The following is a 27366-nucleotide window of genomic DNA, read 5'->3' as shown; positions in this document are numbered from 1 at the left end:
AGCGGGGAGTGGTTGGATGAGGTGTGGAAGTCCTGGGGGTCTGTGGATAAGGGTTGGGGCAGTCAGGGGACTGGTAGGGGTAGGGTTCTAAGGGAACAGTTAGGGTGTGGGGGGTGTCTCAGGAGGGGGCAGTCAGGGGACAGGGAGGCATAGGTAGGGGGTGAGGTTCTGGGGGGCAGTTAGGGGCAGGGGTCCCAGGAGGTAGCAGTCATAGAATCATAGAATATCAGGGTTGGAAGGGACCTCAGGAGGTCGTCTAGTCCAACCCCCAGCTCAAAGCAGGACCGATCCCCAATTAAATCATCCCAGCCAGGGCTTTGTCAAGCCTGACCTTAAAAACTTCTAAGGAAGGAGATTCCACCACCTCCCTAGGTAACGCATTTCAGTGTTTCACCACCCTCCTAGTGAAAAAGTTTTTCCTAATATCCAACCTAAATCTCCCGCACTGCAACTTGAGACCATTACTCCTTGTTCTGTCATCTGCTACCACTGAGAACAGTCTAGAGCCATCCTCTTTGGAACCCCCTTTCAGGTAGTTGAAAGCAGCTATCAAATCCCCCCTCATTCTTCTCTTCCGTAGACTAAACGTCCCCAGTTCCCTCAGCCTCTCCTCATAACTCATGTGTTCCAGTCCCCTAATCATTTTGGTTGCCCTCCGCTGGACTCTCCCCAATTTTTCCACATCCTTCTTGTAGTGTGGGACAAGGGACAAGTCAACGGACAAGGAGCCGAGGGCGGGGGGAGGGTTGGGAGTTCTGAGGGGGGCAGTCAGGGGGTGGGGAGTGGATGGGGCAGGGCTAGGGCGGGGCTCTCCTACTGTTGAAATATGGTAACCCTAGGCGAGCAGGGAGCCGTGGGGGCACATGGGGGCCAGCGCCCACAAGCATCCACTGCAGCCTGCAGGAGCCCCGGGGGGAGGGCAGGGGGGCGCCGGGCCGCAGCCTGGGCAGGAGGGGCGGGAGGCGTGGCTGCTCCCCCTTAGCGGCACCGCTGCCTTTGTAGGGCTGCTGCCCCCCTGCGCCGCACCGGCTCCTCCATGGCTGGGGCTTGCAGTCACCGCAAGCGGGACGCTCTGGCTCTCCGATGCCTCCGGAAGGCGGCTCCTCCCTGCCGAGCTGCTGCTCAATGAACCAATGTGCAGGAGAGGCCGGGGGGGGGGGGGCACCACAAGGTGGAAGTTTCGCCAGAGACCAGAGCTATTAGAGGGGCACAGCATGGGGCCATAAGTATCAGGGATGCCTTGAGGCAGCAATTTGAAGTTGAAAGTGACTAATATTTGTTGCTATGCTCGGGAGTGCAGTGCTTGTAATGCTAGGAGGTGATTGGTGCAGACGATGCAATATGTGGGTTTAAACATAATTGCAGGACTCTTTTTGCTTTCAATTAATAGAATAAAGATTGCGTTCAAACCAACACAATTCTTTTATTAAAGAACAACCAGCTAAGAGAGTCAAACCAAAAAAAACCAGCGGTGAGGGGGATGGGAGGAGGGGTTCTGGGACAGCTAAAGATTTGTGTATGTCCAGCCTTCTCCTTCAGAGTACAATGCAGCAGGTTTTGTGTTTCAGCAGGGCCAAACTGCAGAGGGATGGGTGTTGAGTGAAGTGGGTAGTGGGAGTCCGCAGTGCTGGACGGTGAGGGGGGAGGAGTAGAATGCCGCGGGTATAGACTGGAGCCAGGAGGCTGATAACCGTGTGTTAGCGGTGTCTGTGGGGAGCATGGGAAAGAGTTTTGTGACAGCGGCTGAAGGGGAGGACAGGTGCAGAGCTGCTCAGTTTGCAGAGCTAGTATTGCCTGGAGTGTGTCTGCTTGGCGCTCCATAACCTTTAAGAGCCGCTACGTGGCTTCATTCTGGTGTGCCATGTTCTCCTTTCGGTCCCTCTTCTAGCTGTTCTGCCACTCCTTCCATTCCTGTTTCTCAGTGGCAGAGTGCATCATAACATCACGCAGAAAGTCCTCCTTAGTTCTTCTGGGACGCTTTCTAATTCTGCACAGCCGTTCAGCCGCTGATAACAAAGAGGGAGGCTGGGCCCCCAAGGTCATCTCTGTGAAGTTTAAACACAATATTTTACAGGAGTAGTATTGTTCTCAGACAACACTGATTCAGTGATTTAAAACACAGCCAGTACTCACACACCTGTCACTAACTGGCTGACCCCAGGCAAACACACATGAGCCACAAGCCCCCCAAAATGGTGAGTAGCTGCAGGGGCAGGGTAAATCACTCTTCCCGGACCCTGCTGTACACTGGACACGTGGCTCTTGGGGAGAGCTACCACTATGGGAGGGGGGGTGCTGATAATCATTCCTGTCCCCACACTTTCCATAGGAGGTGATCATTATGGAAGATATCTCGCTGCTGAGGGTGAGCAGTGAATCAAGGGAGGGTCTTCTCCAAGACTGCAACTTCCGCCCTGGCCCCTATGTGGCTCGCCTGTAGGCAGCAATGTTGTCCCCCTTCTGTGACAGCACAGTGGAGCAGGAAAGTTACTGTTAATGGGGCAAGAAACAAAGCAGTTCTGCTGAAGAACCTGCAGCAGTGGATTGCCCAGTATCTCCATGAGAGTTTCCGGGAGATCTCTGAGGGAGATCCCCTGAAGTGAGGAAGTCAATCAACAGCCTGTTCCACCGCTCAGATTAGGAATGCAGTGAGAGACAAACCTGTTTTCTGCAACCCTGCTGCACCCAACAACTCACTTCCCAAAGCGATTCCCAAAATCAAATCCACTTACCGGGGCCTCTTCTCCTGTTTGTGCTTGGCAACATCTGACAGCTGTGACTGGCTAACCTCCTCCGGGGTAGAAAAGAGCTCCTGGCTGCATGCATCTCTGACCTCCAAGTCATCATCTGCCTCTGGGTGCCCCTCCCAGATTGTCTCCTCCTGGCTCGGTCCACTTTAGACTGGCGCATGAGCCACTGAAATATCCACAGTGGTCTTTGCGGTGGAGGTGGGGTTGCCACCAAGTATCACGTCTAGCTCTTTGAAGAACCCGCAGCTCGTGGGCACAGCACCCTTCTGCACATTGTGGTAGGCGTTCCACAGCTCCTTCACTTTGATCCCACACTGCAGTGTGTCCCGGCCATGGCCCCTTTCTGTCATGCATTGTGAAATCTGTCCATAGGTATCATAATTCCTACAGCTGGAGCGCAGCTAGGACTGGACAGCCTCCTCTGCCCAATTGCTGATGAGGTCCAGCAGCTCAGCATTGCTCCAAGCGGGTGATCGCCTGATGAGTGGAGCAGGCATTGGCCACCTGGAAAGATGCGCTGAGACCACTGCACGTGTCACTGAGCAAACAGGAAGGGGACTTCAAAATTCCAAAGGAATTTAAGGGGTGGAGATGACGGTTGGTCACCTGAGGGCAGGGCAGCAGAGTTCAAATTGATGACCGGAGAGGTGAGAACAGGTATTGTGGGTCACTTCCCAGAGGCCAATCACAGCGCTGTATTCGACCATGGTGTCTACATTGGCACCACAGCTCTGGAGCCCCAGCGTAGAAAGCTGTACACCTCTTGTTGGGGTGGTTTTTTTACAGCACTACAATTGAGTAGTTTCTGCACACTACGTGGCTTGGCAGTGTGTACACCTCGGGAGTTACAGCGCAGAAAGCTGCTTTAATGTGCAGAAACTTGCCAGTGTAAACAGGGCTTAAGAGAAAAGAATTTCCCCCACCATGAAAATCACCATAGTCTGAGAAAAAGAAAAACTGCAAACCCTTAAAAGGAGAAGGGGTTTTAAGTGAAGGACATCCAGAAACTGAGGACTAGCATCCAGGCACTGACAGCAGAGCACATGCTGGGAAACTGGTCAGAGGCAACAATATAAAAGTGCAAAGCCTGAAGTTGCATCTTTATGTTTATTTTCTGTGTAACTTGTGTTTGATTTTACTTACTACTTCATCTTTGATTATTCTATTAAATAATTTTATTTATCCTTACCCCAAGCAGGTCTCTGGTGCGCACACTGAATGGAGTGTGTATCCCAAAGCGTACTGATAACAGGGGCAGGTTTCATTCCTTCAGAGGTAACGAACCAGAGGGGAAAAGTTCAAGTTTCTGGTAGTTAAGATCTCAAGATAGAAAGATTTGGGGAGACTCGGAACCAGAAGCGCTCTTGTGGTCACCCTGCAAGGAGTAACTAGGCTGACAGAAGCCAGGGTGAGACCTTTATGCTCGTAGGCTGGCAACTGGTATCAGGGCTTTAAACCATAGCAGCATAGCATTAAAGCACCCGAAGTTACAAGGCAGGAGGTAACAGAACCCTTTACTGGTCTGGTTGAGCCCCAAAACTTTACAGTTTAGAAGGTCCGAGAGTTAACAACCGAGACAAGGAACAGTGAGCTGGTCCTCCGGGGTGTCTAGAAGGGTTGAGACAACATCACAGGGACAGGGTACAGTACCTCCAGGGTGCCTAGAGGGCATTTGTCACTGGTGTATTATTCATATATGTGCCACACTGCCATGTCTTGCTGGTAATACAAAACAGATAGCTTCTTTTCTTTAAACTCCTCAAGTTTCTGGCTAATGGACAACAGTAAATCCTCCAATTTTTCCAAACAGAGAAGACCTCTCAACAGTCTGACTCAAGCAATGCACAAACTGAGGAACTGGATGAACACACACAGCAAGGTGAAGGTAATTTCAATAGAGAGACTGTGGAAACTGATGAATGAAAGGAGGCAGATGAATCATATGATTCCAGTTTAATGACTTTCAAGTAACACCACCAAGCTCAGAGGAAGATTTGCAAGTGCAGCACTAATCTCTCCTGCTTCTGTTTACTGATTCATGTTTTTGTTTACCTGATTCATGATTGTGGCCTAAACAACTTACAGATTCTGTTCATCCAAAAATTGTTCTATCTGGTGTATTGAATTTAAAAGAAATGCAGACACTGGTGAAGTCTGTGCCAAAAAGATGTTGATGGCCATAATTTTCCTGAATTTTTTCTCAAATGTAAGACTTCCAACAATAGAGAAAAGATTATAAGAGATTGGCATGTTTGAAGGGCTACCAACCAAGCACTGTACTGCTTCCCATGTTGGCTATTTTCAGAAGGGGAGGACAAACAAACAGTGCAGTACACTGGCAAAAAGTGAAGAGTATTCTCAAGCTATGAAAAAATGTCTCAACCTACATCAAAAACTTCCTGAACATGAAAAGAGCAGAGACCATAAAACCCACTACTGCCAGTGGAAGGAATCAGAGTAGGCGTTATGATGTGGATAGGAAACACATAGTGAGAAACAAAAACAAATATTAACAAAGCTGCAAGACGGACAGCAATACTGGAAAAAATGTTGGATGCTATCTTACATCTTGCTTGAAAAGGTATAGCATTTCAAGGAGATAATCTGATTGATGATCCATACAATGGTAACTTTCATGGAACTCTTGAGTTACTAGATCATCATGACAACATAACTCAGGGCCATTTGGCTAGAGTCAAACAGAAGCAGATAGAGGGTAGAACAAATCAAGGACAGGTACATTACCTCTCATGAGAGAGTCAGAATGAGTTTATTGAATTATGTGGTAAAAGAGGGCAAAAGGCCATTCTTGCAGCAAAAGAAAAAGCCATCTATTATCCTATCATATGTGATGCTACTCCTGATGCCTCTCACCATGAACAAAAATGTGTTAATATTCAGGTTTGTAGGTCAGGACCACAATAGTAGTGCATTTAACATTCAAGAAAAATTCTCCAGTTCATGAACTTTAATAAAAAAGGATATAGATGAAATGCTAATTGTCAGGTGAAACACCATCACATTCGACTTGATGACTGCCGAGGTCCAGGATAGGATTTGATTTGAAAATGTCAGGAAAATTAAAAGGGATAGGCCTGCATTATGTTCAAAAATAAACTTGCTGTGTCTTCTCCTTCCATTTCCAATTCACATAAGCTAGTAGATCCGGGGTGGCCAGACTGAGAAGGAGCCAGAATTTACCAATGTACCTTTCCAAAGAGCCACAGTAATACATCAGCAGTGCCCCCCTGCCATCAGTTCCCTCCCTGCAAGAGCCTCCCACCCACCAGCAGGCCCACCAGTCAGTGCCTCTCCCTCCCTCCCCACACCTCCCGATCACCTGTTTTGTGGTGTGCAGGAGGTTCTGAGGGGGAGGAGGGCATGGCAGGCTCAGGGGAGGGGGTAGGAAGGGGTGGAGTGGGGGCAGACTCTGTGGCAGAGCTAGGGGTTGAGCATTGAGCACCCTCTAGCAATTGGAAAGTTGGAGACTGTAGCTCCAGCCCCGGAGTTGGTGCCTATACAAGGAGCCACATGTTAACTTCTGAAGAGCCACATGTGGCTCCGGAGCCACAGGTTGGCCACCCCAGATGTTTTTGCTGCTGCTGCAGCATGTTCTGAAACAGTAACATATTTTAATTGTGTGCAGCAATTTGTGTTTTTCAGTGCCTCAATGCTTGTGAGGTGGAAGACTATAACAAATAAGACGCACTGTTCACTCCATTCTCAGTTAGACACATTCTGGATTGCACGTGCTGATGCTGTCTGTCCAAGCTCTCTGCACACAAGTTCAACAGGACTTTATTGCATTTGGAAACACAATAGTGTTCTTTGCTTGTAGAAGGGAAAATAGCCAACAGGATTTCAACACGTTTTAATTATAGAAATATTAACATTATTATACCAACAATGAAACAATAGTCTAGAGCAGGGGTTCTCAAACTGGGGGGTCAGGATCCCTCAAGGGGTCATAAGGTTATTACATGAGGGGTCACCTCCATCCCAAAACCCGCTTTGCAGTCAACATTTATAATGGTGTTGAATATATAAAAAGTTTTTAATTTATAAGGGGGGGGTCGCACTCAGAGGCTTGGTATGTGAAAGAGGTCACCAGTACAAAGGTTTGAGAACCACAGGTCTAGAGAAACTATTTATAATTTAAGACTGTAAATTGTTTGGGAGAGGGACTATGGCAATATAGGACTAATTGCTACTAAAATAGTTTTTTCTCCGCCAAATACGTCTCCAGATCTAATGAAAACAATTACAGTGCTTTACAATGTGTACATATTTTCAAATTACTTTGTTATTGTTTTCCCTTTCCTCCAGATAAGTAAGCAGTTAATCCTGAGAATAAATACATGAAATAAATTGAGACAAAAGCCCCAATCCAGCAAACATACATCAGCTCAACTTTATCCATGACAGGTTTCAGAGTAACAGCCGTGTTAGTCTGTATTCGCAAAAAGAAAAGGAGTACTTGTGGCACCTTAGAGACTAACCAATTTATTTGAGCATGAGCTTTCGTGAGCATCCGATGAAGTGAGCTGTAGCTCACGAAAGCTCATGCTCAAATAAATTGGTTAGTCTCTAAGGTGCCACAAGTACTCCTTTTCTTTATCCATGAGTAACCTCAATTCACTTCAGTGGAAGTGCTCATGCTCCTAACAGGCCTTGCACAAACTGTCTGTAGATATTAGACTTTTTGCACACTAAGTGTACTACTATAAATACAGGTAAGAAAATAATCCTCAAAAAGGTTATAATCTAAATTCACAACTTCAGGAATTATCTTAAATTTCCTCAAAAGGTTGGTTAAAAAGATACCACAAAATTGACAGCTAGTCCATTTTAAAAAATGAATTTAAAGTTTTTCAAGGCACTGCGCCTGCCCCATATTCTCCAATTTGTAATAACATTTTCCTATTTGATTCCTAACATCCAGCAGGAACTTTTATTATGCAAGCCTCACACTGATACTAGAACGGTCTCAAAGACTAACCCAATACTTCAATTGGACACGTTAGAAAAACTAAACCTTCTCTATATCGTTACCTACAGGTCTTGAGATTTGGGGTGGGAAATTCCCTAAATCCCCTTATTTTTAAAGGTATTGTTGAGACCGTTTTTAAACATCCTTTGTAGTGAATGACTTCTGCTGTGCATTTGCTTCAATTATATATTTAAAATACCATTCATTTCATTTTTAAGGTATTTCCTCATTCAAGCAATCTTGACAGACAACTCTGAGCACAAATGGAAATGGGTAAGTTATAATGAGATCTAAGAATGAAAAGCACTAAATAATAGGTAGGTAGCAGTAGTATTATATATTTATGTGAACAAAGAAATCTTAATATATGGTTTAGCTCCAAACCACAGCCATCCAAAAATGAAACCCAACCAAAGGAAAAACAACGAACACACAAAGGTACGTCAGAATCCTCATATGACCCCTAGAGAGAAAAGGGAATGGCGAGGGGGAGAAAGAAGAGCTGGGAAGAGGTGCTGATGGGGATAGGGCTGAGCAGGGAACCTGACAAAGATGAATGGGGAGAGTGGGATAAGGAGAACAGAGATTTTATGAAAACTCCTTGTAGTCCCAGCCCTCTAAGGCCCCACTGCCTTTCCAGTGTGCGCCCCACATGACACCAGGGGAGTCCCAGGATTCAATGGCAGCCCTGTGCCTGACAGAAAGTCTTTCCTAGGGCCACTCATTTACCATGGGAACCCCTTGCCACCCACCCCACGACAGCTCCAGCCCCTCTGCAGAATGCCCAGAGCCCCGGACCCCCCCCCCCAATCTTACCCCTCTTATCCATGAGCCACATGAAGGCGAAACAGGGCAGGAAGCCGATTGGGCCCCACAAGACGAGCAAGGCGATGTCCCAGCTGGAGAAGCCGAAGGCCAGGCGGGCCGAGTTCTGGATGGGGCCCCAGCTGTTCCACACCAGGCCCTGCGCGAAGCCCAGCAGCGAGAAGACCAGCAGCACGAGCCAGCGCCGCCCGTAAACCCGGCCCGGTACCGGCGCCAGCCGGGACGCCGCCGCCGCAGGGATAAGGCCCCGCCAAAGCTGGGGCACAAGGGGACCCCCCGCCGCCCCCCGGGGCTGCGGCGGTAGCAGGGACTCCCGCTCCTCCGCGCTGCTCCAGCCTAGACCCATCTGCGGGGGTCGGCGAGGGGGCTGCCTCCGGGCGGCCAGGACGGGCTCGGGGACAGCAGCTCTCAGGGCGGTTGAGGGGCCCGTGTCCTGTCAGGGCACCGGGGAGGGGTCTGGGGAAACGACGCCAAACTCACAATCACAGGGGCTCTGCCGGGCCCTGCCCAGCCGCATGCGCGAGCCGGGCGGCCCTGCCCACCAGCCACCGCCTTCCCTCACTCCCACCCATCCTCCTTCCAGTCCGAGCCGCCACACAACGGTCACTTCCTGGGGCAAGGAGGTCTCCCTCAGTCAGACCCCCCCCCCCAACGGTCACTTCCTGGGGTGGGGGTCCCCCTCAGTCAGAACCGCCCCCTCCAACGGTCACTTCCTGGGGCAAGGAGGTCTCCCTCAGTCAGACCCCCCCCCAACGGTCACTTCCTGGGGCAAGGAGGTCTCCCTCAGTCAGACCCCCCCCCAACGGTCACTCCCTGGGGCAAGGAGGTCTCCCTCAGTCAGACCCCCCCCCAACGGTCACTCCCTGGGGCAAGGAGGTCTCCCTCAGTCAGACCCCCCCCCAACGGTCACTCCCTGGGGTGGGGGTCTCCTCAGTCAGAACCGCCCCCTCCAACGGTCACTTCCTGGGGCAAGGAGGTCTCCCTCAGTCAGACCCCCCCCCCAACGGTCACTTCCTGGGGCAAGGAGGTCTCCCTCAGTCAGACCCCCCCCCCAACGGTCACTTCCTGGGGCAAGGAGGTCTCCCTCAGTCAGACCCCCCCACAACGGTCACTCCCTGGGGTGGGGGTCCCCCTCAGTCAGAACCTCCCCAACGGTCACTCCCTGGGGGTGGGGGTCCCCTCAGTCAGAACCTCCCCAACGGTCACTCCCTGGGGTGGGGGTCCCCCTCAGTCAGAACAGCCCCCTCCAACGGTCACTCCCTGGGGGTGGGGGACTACCTCAGTCAGAACCGCCCTCCCCAGCGGTCACTCCCTGGGGGTGGGGGACTACCTCAGTCAGAACCGCCCTCCCCAGCGGTCACTCCCTGGGGGTGGGGGTCCCCTCAGTCAGAACCGCCCTCCCCAACGGTCACTCCCTGGGGGTAGGGGACTATCTCAGTCAGAACCCCCCCCAACGGTCACTCCCTGGGGGTGGGGGACTACCTCAGTCAGAACAGTCCGCCCCCCCGGTCGCTCCCTGAAGTTCTCCCTCAGTCAGAACCCCTTCTCCCCAACGGTCACGTCCTGAGGTTAGGGGTTCCCTCAGTCAGAGCCCCTTCTCCCCAACGGTCACTCCCTGGGCTCCAAGGCCCTTGGCCTAGAGAGCCCCGAAAGGCCCTTGGCCGAGGCTTTCCACTGTACTGAGCTGCCCCATCCCGACCAACAGCGGGCGTCAGCCCCCAGGATGGCTCAGCGCGTGACCCCAGCGCCCGCCTTCTCCGCCCACAGCAAACCCACGTGAGGCGTCCGCTACGCTCACGTGATGGGAGGGGGCGGGGCTGCCGGTGACGGACAAAGGCTGCGCTTTGCGCCCTGGGGCGGCTTTGAGGCGGCTGCTCTGCCCGATCACCCGGCGAGAGCATGGCAGAGGCCGTAACCCTGGATCCGCCGCTGCCCGGTAGGTGGCCCCGGCTGGTGACGTGTGTGCTGCGGTGGGTGTAGAGCCGGGCAAGGGTGCGGCTTTCTCGCTGGCTGCCTTTGTCTGTCGTGGCCTTAGAGCGCAGCCCGCTGTCCGGGCTCTGACCTGGCCCCCGGGGCACGGGCCAGCGTGCAGTGCCTGGCTGGGTCTTCAGCATCCTCTTTGCAGACCGGGCGCTGGCGCCTTAGTTGCTCCCTCCCCGGCTGCCTGAGCACGTGTCCACACACATGCACGGTTTGCTCCCAGCACCTCTCACTGTGTCCTCCCTTCACCTCCAGGCATGAGTTCAGTTCCGGTAAGTATCTCCGTGCTTGCTGGTCTCCGAGGTGTGCATTCCTCTGCACTTGCAAACTCAGCCCCGCTTCAGCTCCACGGGGGGGTAGCCAACAGTGGAAGCTGATGTGTAGACGGGTTTTACCACCTGCATCCACCGTTCCTCACGCTGCTGGAGCTGCACCTCTGAGGAATTACATCTACAAAGGTTTCAGAGTAGCAGCCCTGTTAGTCTGTATTCGCAAAAAGAAAAGGAAGACTTGTGGCACCTTAGAAACTAACCAATTTATTTGAGCATAAGCTTTCGTGAGCTACAGCTCACTTCATTGGAAATGAGCTGTAGCTCACGCTCAGATAAATTGGTTAGTCTCTAAGGTGCCACAAGTACTCCTTTTCTTTTTACAGCTACAAAGGTTACTGGTGCAGTCAAGGCTGTTAATATGTCACGTGCAAGGTCTTTTACACCTGAGCGTCCAGCGAGTCATTGCTACTTATTTTTTTGTTCCCCTTTCTAAAATCAAACAACAGAAGTAGGAAATTAACAGCCCAATGACATTAAATGCTTTAAGGCTGTAAAATGTCAGGAAACAGACGTTAAAGTGATCATAGTAACATTAATTTGCCCACATAAGTATCCACTTCATATTTCCAAGTTAAGATTTAAATTCATTGTAAATTTTTAAAATAAATTCTGTTTTTCTATTTGCTGTTTTCCAGCAGTACAAATTATAGATTCACTCTTATTCTCTCTCTCCACTCACCCCTTGTATCCTTCTGTAAATTCCTCTGACTAATCTTATGCTGGCCCTTGGGATGTTGTGCATCATGTATCTTCCTTTTTGCTCCTTTAGATCCCCACTCAAAGTCCACATTTCCACCAACAGTGACCCACACTCCCATGCCTAAAATACATTTAATCTTTAAAGGAACCTCCTCAGTGTGTATGGGCATTTTACTAGTACAAGCAACCTCATTATATGTACTTTGCATAAATCTTCCTGATCTGATATCACCTCTCCCTGACTTAAATGAGACTCCTTGTGATCCACCTATACAGATCCAATTGCAGGATCCAGGATTAAATTTGCTTTTGAGGTGCTATAAAAGATGTTGAGGTATTGTGACAGGTCATCTACTTGTTACTTTTTTTCTTTAAGGCAAAAGTAAACACAGAGGTGGGAAAAAGATCTGGTTTCTGCTGGTGACTGCTTGATATGACTTGAATGGGCACAGTTCCACCAAATGTAGACTCCTCTTACAGGCTGCTAGTATTGTTTTATAATAAGGTGGATAAAAATCAATGGTGGTCTAAATTAAAAAAAAAAATCCCCATTGAATGTGATTATTTGGATTTACTATTTTTTAAAAACCGCAGATGAATTTAGAGTCATCTGTCACATGAGCTAAGGGCATTATAAACTATTATCATTTGAATAAATTGAAGAATATATTCAGTTCATTATGCCATAGATATCAATAGGTAATAGACTGTTTACCACATGCAATTGTCATCATAAAATTAATGGTTTATGCTGCACAATATTTCAATTTCTCTAAAAAATTATTTATTTCAGATTGGCTTCAGTTCTGTCATAATGATTGGAAATTTAATTGATAAATGGCAGTATGTTGAACTGGGTAGTAGGGTGCACCAGAATGACTCACTAATACATCCAAGCAGCACATCAATGAAATTCAAATGATACTTAACCCCTGATTCTGCAATAGGATTTGTGCAGGTGGATCCTTACGGAGTTCCATGAAAGACAATGGGCACTGGCATAATGGTATGCCCATGCAGATCTGATTTCAGGATTGGGGCCTAAACTAGGAATTGCAAGCACCAGGGTGGATTGAAGAAATTTATGCCAACCTAAATAATTAGAAATATAGGCAAAAAATAAGAAAATGAGATTCTGTCTAGACAAATTCAGCCTAACTCAGCTGGGAAAATATAATTCACACACCATTATTTAAAAGGAGACATATGGATAATAGCAGAGAGTAAATAGGTATGAACCTTAATGTGAAATGGCAGCAAAACTAGATCATAGTCCAAATTCAGGCTTGGCTCAATTAAGTAGTGCCCAGAGGTATCAACCAAGATCAGTGCCTTATAGTGCGAGGTGCTTTACAAATGCTAACCCCTGACTATATTACAGCCCTGTCCCAGTGATCTTGCAATCTAGTATAACTACATTGCTACTGACAGGTTTCAGAGTAACAGCCGTGTTAGTCTGTATTCGCAAAAAGAAAAGGAGTACTTGTGGCACCTTAGAGACTAGCCAATTTATTTGAGCATGAGCTTTCGTGAGCTACAGCTCACTTAATCGGATGCATCCGATGAAGTGAGCTGTAGCTCACGAAAGCTCATGCTCAAATAAATTGGTTAGTCTCTAAGGTGCCACAAGTACTCCTTTTCTTTTTACATTGCTACTGTAATTTCACTGACTCATTGAAGTGGTGCCAATGATAATGTGCTGTCAAATGCAAAAGGTAAACAAAGTGGGGGGGAAATCTTTGGTTTTCCTCTCTAACCTTTTTCAGTGATAGTAATCCTAGGTGTTCCTTGTTATACTGATGAGTAGAAAATATAATTCATTCAGAAGTGTGAATTTTCAGTGCTCTTTAATGTTTAGCAAAGTGATACTCAGACCTCAGTCATTCAGGAGCCAAATTAGCAATCAGCATTACCCAAAAGAGCCACAGTATTGTGAATTCATTGTTTCATTTAATATTTTTATATTTATAATATTCTCACAGCAGAATGACTGGCCAATTATTCTACAACTGGTTAATAACCTAGTAAAAGCATCCTGATTGGTTAATAATTAAAACACTGTGTTTTAATATCATGTGCTGCACAGAGTTACGGGAGACATATTAAAGAGCCACTTGCCGCTCCCAAGCCTCAGTCTGAGTATCACTGGTTTAATAAGTAAATACAGTACTCCTCTGCTTTTACCGTAGTGTAAAAATGAAGACTCTGAATATATGTGGAATAATTAATACAAAAAATGTTCAGTAATTAATTCAGGCCTTATCATCTGACTGTTTGGGAATATATTTTGACTCTCATACTGACCACTAAGAACTGATATATTAAGCAAGAAACAGCAACCATAACAAAAAATGAGCAGCAGATATTAAAATAGATAATGTAAAGCTGTCTTTCTTTACTATTGATTTCATATGATTAAAATAATTTAATTTAATTCTTATTTTAAATCATTGCACCATATTTCATAGCACTATAACCAATATGCAGATATTCCAGTGGTGGCATGACCTTTTCTAGCTATTTAATTAACACAGTCTAACATTCCACATGAATTATTCTTGTTGGCAGGATTTCATACCATTTAAATTTGTTAATGTGAAGGAGCATTGCATTGTTGATAAACTGTTAGAAATCAAATTATCTGGCAGCTAACTGATTGCATTATTTTATTCATGGATATAATACTTCTCTAAATATGCTAATGTCACTCTTTCCTCCATATGATAGCATTTTTCCCATTCTCATAACTGACACTTGTATATTTGGGTGTGGAAATCTCTGCATGCTTTAACCTCATTATAATGTAACCTAGAGACTTGAATATCATCAGATCAGCTAAATGTGTATTCAGACAAATATGAAGATTTTTTGACTCCTAAGACTTACACAAATAGAGTTTTATGGGGGGAGGGGTGTTAGTTTTTGGGCTTTTTTTAACGTAGTAGCAAAGAATTTGGTCATGAAGGTTTAGACTTTTGTTATGAAGGGTTAGACTTCTCTTAAGAGAGACAAGGTAGGTGAGGTAATATCTTTTATTGGACCAACTTCTCTTAGTGAAAGAGACAAGCTTTTGAGCTATACAGAGCTCTTCTTCAGGTATAGGAAAGTTACTCAAGCCAGGTCTACACTACCACTTACTTCAGTATAACTTATATCGCTCAGGGGTGTGAATAAGACATCCCCAAGTGACGAAGGTACTCGGACCTAAGTGGAGTGGACAGCACTATGTCAGTGGGAGTGTCTCTCTTGGGAGTGGATTTATTATGCCAATGGGAGAGCTCTCTCTCATCAGCATAGAATGTCTTCACCAGACATGTTACAGCTGCGCGGATATAGCGCTTCTAGTGTAGACTAGCCCCAAGTGTCACAGCTAAATAAAAAGTGGAACAGATTGTTTAGTGTAAGTAGTTACGCACATTTTAAGGGACCATTCAAGATGAAGTGGCCTGTTAACACCCCTGAAGTCATAGGACAAAAAGGGGAGTTGATGGCTTACAGATTGTTCTAATAGCCATAAATCCAGTGTCTTTATTAAGACCATGATTTTTCGTGTCTAGCAAAATTATGAATTTGAGCTCTCAGGCTTGTCTTTTGAAGGTGTAAAAGACTATGCTACAGTATACTAAACAATCTGTTCCACCTAGTAGTTAACTGTGACACTCTGAGTACCTTTTCCAGACCTGCAGAAGAGCTCTGTGTAGCTTGAAAGCTTGTCTCTTTCGTCAACAGAAGTTGGTCCAATAAAATATATTACCTCATCCACCTTGTGTCTCTATTATCCTGGGAACGATGCAGCTACAACACTGCAAACAGGAAGTAGGGAGATCAGACATGCTCTGTTGAAACTGTTCCAGTCTTTCATGTAAAGGCAATTCATAATGCCTCCTACGATATATGTCTTAAAATTCACTGTACAAAAATTTGAAAACGTGCATTGCTGTGCATATAATCCTGTTTATATCATAATATCTTTGATTGGTTTTGTTTGTGGTTTTTATGGGAGTCTTGTTTGTTTTGGAGAGGGTACTAGGGATTTTCTAAAATATTCGAGCTCTCTATGCATTTGCAGGTTTCTGATAGTCAATATGAAGTTCCTTATAAATAAAAAATAATTTACGTTGGTATTTTTGATTGAAGCCAGCATTAGTTAGACAAGAACTAACAAGCACCTGAGACCAATATGCTACTCCCACATACCCAAAATTGGTTAGGGTGCAGTTAAGCTTGAAGGCACATGCCACTGATCTGAATGTGTATTATTTTTCAAGAATGTTATTTAACAACCAAACCCCAAACATTCAGACCCCAGAAAATGCACAGTTAGGGTTTATCTACACAGTAAAGTTAGTAAAAAGAAAAGGAGTACTTGTGGCACCTTAGAGACTAACCAATTTATTTGAGCATGAGCTTTCGTGAGCTACAGCTCACTTCATCGGATGCATGCCGTGGAAACTACAGCAGACTTTATATATACACAGAGAATATGAAAAAATACCTCCTCCCACCCCACTGTCCAGCTGGTAATAGCTTATCTAAAGTGATCATCAGGTGGGCCATTTCCAGCACAATGGCCCACCTGATGATCACTTTAGATAAGCTATTACCAGCTGGACAGTGGGGTGGGAGGAGGTATTTTTTCATATTCTCTGTGTATAAATAAAGTCTGCTGCAGTTTCCACGGCATGCATCCGATGAAGTGAGCTGTAGCTCACGAAAGCTCATGCTCAAATAAATTGGTTAGTCTCTAAGGTGCCACAAGTACTCCTTTTCTTTTTGCGAATACAGACTAACACGGCTGTTACTCTGAAACCTGTCAGTAAAGTTAGTGCACAGTAAGCTAGAGTGAGAATTTAAAGCATGCTAGCGGCTCTGCACTAACTCCCCATGTGGACACCCTTACTGAGCACTGAGAGTGCCCCGGGGTGTTTTGCTTAACGTGCTTCTGAAGGGCATTAAGCTACAACGCACAAAGGCACTCTTACTGTGCAGTAGGAGTGTCCACACAGGGTAGTAGTGCACACTAGCTGCTGCAGGTGTTTCCACTGTGTAGACAAGCCTGTAAGGTTGCGCTTCTCAAAAAAGGCATCCAGATCACTTTAGATTTTCCTCGCCTCCTAGAGATGATAGCTACCATCTTCATTCTTCGCACAGAACATCAAAAATATGCACCAGAGAACACTGGTTTTGTAACTTGTTTCATATGTTCATGTCTCTCCATACTAAGTGAACTCCTTTTGTCACCACACTAATCCTTGCTGTTTCCATGTAATTGCTCTAATGTAATGATCTTGGCATTTGTGATTTATATATGAAGATATTTGATCTTGAATAATTGGCTGCCATATGGAATCAAAGGAGGTATGGTGCACCTTATAAAATCAAATAATTTTGAGGAGCTGAGTGCCTTCAGGGTGATCAGGCCCTTCATGAAAAATGGGGAATGACTGCCTTCAATGTGCTGTTTGTCACACTGGTCATTTGAAAATTCATTTACATGTGCTCTGTTTAGAAGCAAGAAGGTCGTAAAATGACAATATTTCTAAGGCCCTGTGCTTTACTGCTTTGCTGAATTGGGGTGTATATATGATTTAAGATTGACATATTCTATTCTGCTATTCAATGTTTTCTGGTGACTGGTACAATTAAACTGTTATGCATAGATAAGGTAGTAAGAATTTCTGATTTATCGTAGTATGTTGCTATAAGAGCAAAGATAAGATCATTTGGATGCCTTGCTTTAGAAGTGCAACCTTAACATTGCATTTCTTGTGTCTCTGAAATTAGGGGGGTTATTTTTTTATTTTAACTCTAACATTCTTCAAAGGTATGTACTCAAACAATTGAACTAGCCCGAGCTAGTGATGACAATTCCTGCAATCTTGAATTATTCAGTGACTGGTTTGGTGAACTTTACTGTCTGAAAGGAATCTCAAGACCTCAGAACTCATCAAAATAACTTTTCTAAGCACATTAATAAGCCTATAAATGTTAAGCTTTGGAATATATTGAACAGCAGAGGAAACTCCCAAAAATCAAAACAGCAGTGTCGTACTTGCCTCTAAAATGAAAGGTCACATTCAGTCCTCAGAGAAGCGCACACAACTTCATTGATTTCAATGGAAGTTCTGTGTTCATCTCAATGGAAATTTTGGCCCAAATAATCCTTGGTCTTTTTATTGAAGATGGTGCATGACCACCAGAACACAGACACACTTTTTGGAGTAGGACATTATGTATAAACAGTGAAGAAAATCTCTGGGTTGAAGAGAGATATTTTGATACCATTAATAGTAGTTTGTCTATTATAAAGCTGTGAAATTTAATATATTTCTATGTTCTAAAGCTGTACTTTTCAGTAAAATTCTGTGTATTCTCTCTGGACAGACAGTAACTTTTATGTTGAGTGTATATGTATTACGTAAAAAAACTAACATTAATGCAACTTTAAGATTGATACTTCATTCAGAAAGGTCAAGGAATTCACACCTTAATGGACAACATTAGGTCAAATTTAGCCCTAAACCGAAGTTTTGTAACAGCAAGGTTTTGCAAAACCCAAACTATGAAATTCAAAACAAAACACTGAAAACAATGGTTCATAAACAATTATTCTCCTTCTTTGCTGAAAACCTAAACATCAGCATTATGCTAATGCATGAAAGTGAAATTGACTAGGAACTGACTCAAAAGTTAAACTCACCAGACTATTTTCATCACTCAAGCCAAAGGAAAATGGAAACAAACATAATAAATAATGAACAGTGCTGTTATTAAATATTTACATTACAGTAATGCCCAAGGCCCCAATCAGGGACCCTCTTGTGCTGCATGCTGTATGAACCCCTCTGAACATATAAATCCCTCCGAATGGATTCTTCAAATTTCTTTCAGTTTAATAATCTAAGGTGTTATTAGCACGAATATTTGTTTTGTTGTAAAGTATATATTTTAACCTGACAGTCCTTTAAGAAACTATACTGCATCAATAACTAACTAGGATTACAGTTAAGATTTTGTCATGGTTATTTTTAGTAAAAGTCACGGATAGGTCATGGGCAGTAAACAAAAATTAACAAAGTCTGTGACCTGTCCAAGGAGGAGGGGTGTCACTGATAGTCCAAGCCCTATTGCACGCGCGAGGGAGCAGCTGACAGCTCAACTCCTGCCCCTGTCCTGGGAGCTGAAGCCAAAGAAGTCACAGAGGCCCGTTAAAGTCCCAGAATCCATGATCTGTGATAAAACTATATATATATTTATACTAGGTATTGCATATGTGAGCCATGGCCCCCTACTGGATAGAAGAACTGCTCAATTGTATTACAGGCCTATGGTTCTCACTCTTTTGGGGCTTAGGACCCATTTGTAAACCTTGATCACCTGTTGTGACCCAGTAAATAGCTTTAATGCAAAAAATACCAAGCTTGCTAAAAAAAAAAAAAAGGAGGACTTGTGGCACCTTAGAGACTAACACATTTATTTGAGCATTAGCTTTCGTGAGCAGCAGCTCACTTCATCGAATGCATCCGATGAAGCGAGCTGTAGCTCACGAAAGCTTATGCTCAAATAAATGTGTTAGTCTCTAAGGTGCCACAAGTCCTCCTTTTCTTTTTTCAGATACAGACTAACACAGTTGCTACTCTGAAACCTAGCTTGCTAAATATTTCTTACCCACTGTATATAGATGTTAATGTAATAAGTATTGAATAACAGAATAAGTACACCATTATGACGGAGTACACTCCTATATTCACACCCGACACACTATTGTAATAATCTTTGTACAAAGTATGCCTTTTAAGGTATCCTTTGAAAATTCATAATTTGCTGGTCAGTACTGTCCTGGTAAAATATGTATGGTAACATTGTATGTGAAATTATAAGATTCCCCTGTATGGTGTTATTAACACATTTTCCAAACTCCACAGCCCTGCCCAAACACAAGTTGGCAAACAGGTCTGTCCTAAACAAAGCAATGTGTGCTCTGCTTAATTTTAATTTAAGCAGTAAACACAGTCATCAAGCAGGAAGGGAAGACAAAGGAAGTTCAAACAGGTGAAAAAACCCAGCAGGGAATATCTGTCCACATAAACTCTCTGACTCCTGGTTCTCAGCTGGAAATGTTTTTCAAGAGGGGGACTGAAACTATTAAAAGGAGGGACAAACACCCAAAGGCGCACCTCTCTCTCTCCCTGCCCATCACATTCACTAGACCCAAAGAGATAAAGGAAGTAGACATTGAACTCTGGGGGGAGTTCATTTCTGACTTTTATGCTTCATTACTTGTAATCATTTAAAATCTTTCTTTGTAGTTAATAAACTAGTGTTACTGTTTTATCTAATCCTGTGTGTTCAGGTTGAAGTAGCTGGGTAACAAACTGAATTATTCCCTTAAAGGAATAATGGACTCAATATTAGTACTGTCCAGGAGAAGGCTGGGCAGTACAGCACATACATTTCTAGGGCCACCCTGGGGCAGTCTTTAAGGCTGGTAACAGCAAAGGGGTGACTGATTGGCGGAAGCACACACACAGGCAGAGTTGGGAGTGACTTACATGCTGGAAGCTGTTGGTGAGCAGCAAGGCATTGCAAAGGGTACCCCAGGTTACAGGGCAGGGGTGACACAGCTACTCGTTAGTCTGGATTGTACCCTGGTATGTCACAACCATGCATACCATTGCAGCGGCTCCTGTCCTCTGGGGCTGGGCTCAGCTCCCTGCTCTGGCCATTGCAATCTCTGGGGTTGTAGCGTTGATCAGGCTTGGCCCAACCTCCCTAATGAGGGTCTGGCCAGGCCAAATTTGGAGAGTAAAGTTGTGACCTGGCACATCAGGTCACAGCGACACTCAAACTTGACCTGACTAGCCCTCCATCATCATGATGAAGGGGTGGCTAGGCCATACCTGAGTGGCGCTGCAATCTCACAGTGCATGGAGAGGGGAGCCAAGCCCCGCCAGCACTGTGGGACCAGAGCTGCAGGAGCCGGTGCTGCAGGGTGAGTGTAGGGTGAGTTCTGCAACCCTTCCGCACACACCCTGGGGGCAGAACCTGACCCCCTCTCGGGGCCTCCCACTCCCTTGGTGAGGGACTTGATTTCCCCCTCCCCCACCGGGACTTCCACACAACCCCTTGACGCATTCTGCTGACTCAATTTTGGGTTGCAACCAATGGGTTGAGAAACAATGTTATAGGCTGTACACTGTTACTGGCTAAAGGGAGTATTCCCTTTTGACCAGAAAGATCTACATTCTCTCTCTCTCTGCTATTGTCCTGAAGTTCTGACTATGTTGAACAATACAGTGACATCCGTCAGGTCCTACATGACTACAAATGTCAGTGCATCTTATAGAATGCACTGAATAACTTACAGTAATATTAAAATTGACCATTAACAAATAAAGCAAAAAATAGAAAACATTTTGTATGTACAATGTGGCCCCAGCGTGTGGTGGGGTGGGATTTTGTCGGTTGTTTTTAGTTTTGTTGGTCAGTTTGAAAAATGAGTGTTTAAATATCCTGACTTGTGAATTCTCAGTTTTTTCTACTGTGCCATTGTAGTAACATTAGTCTTTGCATTAAATTCCCTGTACTTGTGAAGAAAGTAGATACGGGTTGTGATTGGAGTACATAAGTGCTGCTGAAGCACTTGAAAAGTGGTACTTTGCTGCTAAATCACTCTCGCAGCAGGGTAAGTGTGTGTAATTTATGTGCCAAAGGACAAAGGTGTGGATTTGTGGCAGGCAAAGAAAGAAAAAGCACAGCCTCCCCCACACACTTTACACCCTTTAAAAAATAAATATTCATTTGTCCAGTGAGTTCTGCAGATCCTCTAAACATTCTGTTTCCCATAACTCTGCTAAGGCCAATAAGCAGAAATCTACAAAGGTTACCAAAAAATCTGTTGAATGCTGTCCTTCTTTAGACCAAATGAGCATGCCCCATATGAAGTCTGGAGCTGTATCCTCTCCTCTGCAACAATGAAAGTGCAGTTTGAGCACAAAGCTGGTTTCTCAGTTAATGACTTGAATCACTTTTCAAGGAAAGAAAAACAAACTAGGTAAGGTGATGTATGGCATCAGGCTCGGCATCAGCATAACTTGCAGACTGATTACTCCTTTGCTATTACCAGGATTCCTCAAGGATGCTGTTGGTAGTGAGTGGGGTCTATTTCTTCTCTCTTCTGCTACTCCTCCACGAATAGCAGGGATCAGTGGCAGTTTAATCACTGAACTCTCATTGATGCTCAGAGAAGTCATATCTAAACACGCATGTACTGTCCTGAAATCTGATCAATATACATTTAAATGCCTCCTATTGCCATAAAATAGTTTGTAGTTTTGCAGACCAGTGTAATCACATGCAGATTACTGTAACAATTTCAAAAAATAAAACTTACCTTGTGGCTGTAATTGAGAAAATTTTTAATTATAAGCCCCTGCCGAGATCATTACATTTACTTTTGGTTTTGAAGGTTTTAGGATCCTCCCCTTCTTAACCGCCCTCCCCTGATTGCCAAGCACTTAGGAAGATGGAGGTTTGTTGACTTGAATGGGTTGGCACTTCCAGAGTACTGTATTCAAAATACCTGGGGTTGTCCTTTGACTCTATAATTTTTTTCTCTTTATAAGAAGTTAGGATGATAAATTCTTACACATTTGCAAGCAAAACAGTGTGATGGGGGTTATTCTACAAATATTTTCAATAGAACTTATTCTCCTTCCTTTAGAAAATAATTCTAAACCCTCTCAATTAAAGTCCATTATTTAAACAGCAGGGTACATTGGCAGGAGACAACTACTGTTCGCTAATGAATTCTTGTAATTTGCTACATTATTCTACGTTAATGACAGCACATTTAACTTTTTAATGACTGTACATTTTAACTTCTGAACAACTTTAATCAAACCCACTTTTCTGCAGATCCCTGCTGTGTTAAACTTTTTATTCCCAAACCCTGCACAGTATTCAGAATAAATTTTAAATCAGAAATTGAGAATTGATCTTTCTCTTGGCAGCACAGAGAGACTGGAAAGTGAATGTCTGAAATCATCACTACCCTTTCACCTCCCCCACAGTATTAAAATCTGGATCCATTGTTGTATATTAAAACACCTCTTGTAAAGGTGATTGGCTTTTCAATTAGCAGATTGCTGTTACGTTCCAAAATAACAATGAAGTGCCATTCCAAACAATACAAAACATCGGTGCCAAATCATATAATTTCTTGCAGTCATTGAATTTGAGTTGAAACTTGACAAAGTACAATTCTTGGTTGGCTTCTAAACATGTCTTGTGAAAAGTCAAAAAGTGGGACAAAGTATTCATTCACCTTTTGTGTTGTGAAGATACATCACTTGTTGGGCCTGATAGAAAAAATTAGTTTGCTAATACTCTTGTCTCTTTTGTAATCAGATTACAGTTGGGCAGTAGAAGACCCAATGTTTACTCTCTTTAAAGGGAACATGCATCTCCACTCTCCGCTTCCCCCGTGGGTTGTGGCGTACTATGTCCAAGATGTGTTATTGGCATTTTGTTTCCTTTGTATAAATTTTACTTTTAATTATCAAAGACCAAATTGTGCACTGATTTACACACGATGCAATGTGGGGAGTTTGCACAGGGTATAAATCAGTGTAGAGTTTGGCAATTAGGAATGAGTTTAAGTAAAACTGAAGGTAAACCAGAGGTATTAGAGGAAAGGAACTTTTCTTTTTAAAAGCAGCAGGTGGCATATCTTGCGTCAACTGACAGTCTTAATAAGTTATTCACAATCATTAAGGCCTTGATCTTACAAGTATATGCTTAACTTTACTCACATGAGCACATGTATTATAGAATTGCGCCTACTTGGAGATAAAGAATAAAAATTTAGAGGAATGACTTGTTTTACTGCATTGAAAATAAGATTTCATGTTAGATACCTGCAGTTCTAAGCAAGAAGTATTTATCCATACCTCACAGCCACACAGTTAATAAAGCAAAAAATTACTACATTCATTTACAACAACTGACAGGCACCAGGGAGTATAAAACAATTTAAATGAAGTAGTACATGATTAAGACAATTTTGCCTTTTTAAACCTGATCTTTTGTCCTGTTTTCACATGACAGAAACAATTGTATTTTTGTGGGAAAGCTTAATGTGACATAAATATTTTATTAAGTGGTATGATATGACCTGAATATTAGGAAGTTTTACCTTCTACTTCAAGCCAGGATTTACTGGCTACACTTCTTTGCAGTTGGCTGATAATCATCTCCCTGGATTAGATAGCCTTCTTAACATACTGTATGTGTCATGGTGCTGCCTATGAATTCACCTGAGGAATGAAATAATTTGACCTGGGTGAACTTTTTGAAAAATGAATATTCTACTTTGCTTGCTAATTACCAAGAGGCATGAAGAGGACTACACCAGAGACCTCCTCCTGGTTAAGAGCTACACAGGAAAGAGCTTGACAAATCCTATCACAGCACCTTTAGATGTGCATTTTTCCTCTTGACAGTGCTGTAGTCAGCCCAGAGGAAGGAAGGAGGTAACAAAAACTTGAAGCAAAAAATCTACCTTCATATCTCCTGTCAACCCTCATTGCCTACACCTCTTCAGGAAGCCATGGAGGAGATTGGTATAATGCTGCAAAATGATAAATTAAATGAATATAAAAAGAAAAGGAGGACTTGTGGCACCTTAGACTAACAAATTTATTTGAGCGTGAGCTTTCGTGAGCCACGAAAGCTTATGCTCAAGTAAATTTGTTAGTCTCTAAGGTGCCCCAACTCCCCCTTTTCTTTTTGCGAATACAGACTAACACGGCTGCTACTCTGAAACCTGTCATAGATGAATATAGGGAGCTTTCAGGAGCCACAGATTCCTAAATGACTGATCCCTCAAAGACTCTTCATGCAAGTATCACAGATCAGGGCAACTGCACCAGTATTCCTCCTCTGTGGTCCACCAAGGGTACCTACTCTCAGACTTCCAGCTCCCCAACTGTCACATCTCTCTCCCTCCTCACTGGGTTTTTTTCCAGGCTGCCTACACTGAATTTCCCAGCGAATCAGACCGCCTAAGCAGGCCTGCTTTGCCTTCTCCTCAGAGGCTATAAGCAGCATAATTGCCCATAGGGAATAAGTTACTACACAGCTCCTTCTAAGCAAGCACATTTATTCTTAAGGTGAAAGCATTATAGAGAAAATGTGTTAAAACAATAAAAGAACCTGCACGCATGCTAACAAACTAACCAGAGACCACCCCCAACTCCAACAAGGGCTCTGTCAGGTGATCAGTCCTTCAGATCCCACCAGGGGGGATTTCTGTTGTTACAAGTTCATAACTACCTTGGCTCAGAACAAGCACCCCCATGACTAGGTCAAGTCCTTCCAACCCTTCCCAGGAAGGATTGAGGCCTCCCTTGGACAGAAGGCCTGTCTGTTTGCTGGATCAGAAAGCAGGCCTCAAGTCCATTTAAACTTAGGCTTTTTATCCAAAAGTCCTTTCCTTGTCTGTTGGTTCTCTAGAGAATTCAGTTTGAACCAGTATATGCGAGCCTGTCCACGTTAGGGGTATCTCTCTGGGGAGGTTACAGCCTGAGTGAATTTGCCTGATCACTTCCCACTCTTCTTAATTCCTGAAGCTGTGAACCCCTTGTCCCATGGAATTACTTAGTCTCTGGCCCATAATGATACATAAATGTAATACAGTAAGTTCTCTGTTCCTGGAGATTTTACCAAATCATACAAATTACCTAAATATAAAGGGGCTTCCTGCAAGACTATTCTCTGAGGCTTCATGCTCCAGCCAATTCTTGCCACTTTTTTTCCTTTGCCAAAAAACTAACCCACCCACTCTTTCTTTCTGGACAAAATTATGTAGGGAGTTTTTGTTTTGCTTTAATTAAAGAGTTGCTTATTTGCTGTACAAAGACTGCTTTATTACTGAATGGGAAAGGTGTTTTAGTACCTATCCAGACAGCAACTCTCCAAAGAGAGATTTGAGAACATATTGGCTCTAATTCAGGAGTGGCCAGCCTGAGAAGGAACCAGAATTTACCAGTGTACATTACCAAAGGGCCACAGTAATATGTAATGATTATATGTGTGTGTGTGCGCACACATAATTATATACTTATATATTTATAATGTATAGTTAACGATAATAATAATAAAAACTTACCCTTTTACTTAGTGGGACTTCTGGCAATCCTTGCTTTCAGCAATTCCCTTGAAGTTTGATTTGTGTTCAGTTGTGCTCACAAGCAGCAGTTCTCTTAAGTGGCTGTCTATCAAAATGGATCAGTGCTTGGATTTCACATGTTTGAGTGTCGAGAAAACAGACTCATAAAGATAGGTCGAGGCAAACAAACATCAAAATTAATTTTAGGGCTGCACCTCTGATGTTGGGGTATTTATCCTTTGGTACAGATTTTCAGAAAGTAAGTGTCCCCTCTGTCTTCTGAACAGATTTCAGTCTGTCATCTTCCAAAAGTTCTATTATTTCGGTCTGCCATATTGCTTCATCAGTGACTAAAGGGGTCTTCAGACAATCGGGTTCAGCACTAAAAGGGTCAATCAGAAATCTGATTTAGGTCTTTTCTGCTGCAAATCTTGGGATCTTTCTTCAAAACTGTTCTTAAGATCTTTAATTATGGTCACATATCTAGTTGTGCTACGTTTTAGGGGTTCTGCTGCATCTTCTTTTGATCTGGCTTGAACTTGTGACATTGAGGGAAAGTGTGTCGGCTTTCCCTCAAGCATTTGTCTGGGAAACAACTGCAGTTTGTTCATGAACGCAAATACACTTTGCACTAGATCAGACAGCAACTGGAATTTTCCTTGAAAGTCCATGTTTAGTTTATCCAAATGCAGCAGCATGTCTGCAAGAAATGCCAAACCTAGAACCCACCCAGGATCTGTAAGCTCGGGCTGTATTCTGTGTTTCTCCTCCATAAACAATTTTACTGGTTCCAGGAGCTCGAAAAAACAGGTAATAACTTTACCTCTTGAGAGCCACTGAACTGCACAGTGAAGTGGCAAATCGGCAAGGGAGTAGTCTTCATTCAGTTCTTCAATTAGATTTTGAAATTGTCTGTGATTGAGTGCATTTGAGTGAATGAAATTCACAATGTGCAAGGCAGGTTTCATGACGTGATCAAATTTGAGATTCTTAGATACCAGTTGCTCCCAATTGAATAATACAGTGAAATGTCCAAAATTCGGGAAAGATCTCGTCAGACCTACAAAGGCCTACTCATCCATTCGCAGATTCCCACATGAATGGAGCTCTGTCCGTTGCAATGGCAGTGAGCTTCTATAAAGGCAAGTTGTTTTTCACAATTACCAGCATCAACACCTACTTTAGATCTCGTCCATGAGTTCTGTGTCTTAGTGACACAATATCGAGGAGTTCTTCCCTTACAACACAGTCGTTAGACACAGTGCAGGAAAATACCGATAATTGAGGTTTATTCTGAGCATCGCACGACTCATCCAAAGCGATGTTCAAATATTCCCACTGCTGACGTTGCGAGTGCAGTTGCAATTCACCGTTCAGGTCAGAGATTCTGCGTTCTGTTGTGTGACGTGAAAGCTGCAGACCCAAAATTTTCTTCTGTAGATTCTGGTTCTCTGGTGACAGGATTGAAATCACATCAGTTAGGCACATTTTTACGAACTTCCTTTCGGAGTTGGGCTTTTTCACACGGGCTATGTGCCAGGCCACATAATAGGAGGCTAACATTAGTTTGCTATCAGTTGGAAAATAAGTGTGGAGTTCAGAACCTTGTGGGAATTCTTG

General features: G+C 44.1%; 2 protein-coding genes across 7 annotated transcripts in view; one reads left to right on the top strand and one right to left on the bottom strand.

The window, feature by feature from the left end:
• SLC49A4 (solute carrier family 49 member 4) overlaps positions 1–9367 on the bottom strand; it is a 188019-nt gene extending 178652 nt beyond the window's left edge. For all 3 annotated transcript variants that reach the window (XM_073305107.2, XM_073305106.2, XM_073305105.2), the window contains exon 1: positions 8557–9367. In XM_073305107.2, coding sequence (XP_073161208.1) covers positions 8557–8911 — 355 coding nt within the window. In that variant the 5' untranslated portion in view covers positions 8912–9367. The remainder of the gene's footprint in view (positions 1–8556) is intronic.
• An 898-nt stretch (positions 9368–10265) lies between these two features.
• The window catches only part of HSPBAP1 (HSPB1 associated protein 1), an 88695-nt gene continuing 71594 nt past the window's right edge, over positions 10266–27366 (top strand). For 3 of the 4 annotated variants that reach the window (XM_073305103.1, XM_073305102.2, XM_073305101.2), the window contains exon 1: positions 10343–10501. In XM_073305103.1, the coding sequence (XP_073161204.1) occupies positions 10465–10501 (37 nt within the window). In that variant the 5' untranslated portion in view covers positions 10343–10464. Of the gene's footprint in view, positions 10502–27366 lie in introns of all 4 variants that reach the window. The other variant, XM_073305104.2, reaches the window with a different exon arrangement.

This window comes from Lepidochelys kempii, chromosome 11 (assembly GCF_965140285.1).
Source record: "Lepidochelys kempii isolate rLepKem1 chromosome 11, rLepKem1.hap1, whole genome shotgun sequence".
NCBI classification, from domain to species: Eukaryota; Metazoa; Chordata; order Testudines; family Cheloniidae; genus Lepidochelys; species Lepidochelys kempii.
The sequence above is the reverse complement of the archived record's forward strand: the minus strand, read 5'-3'. Positions and strand labels throughout refer to the sequence as shown.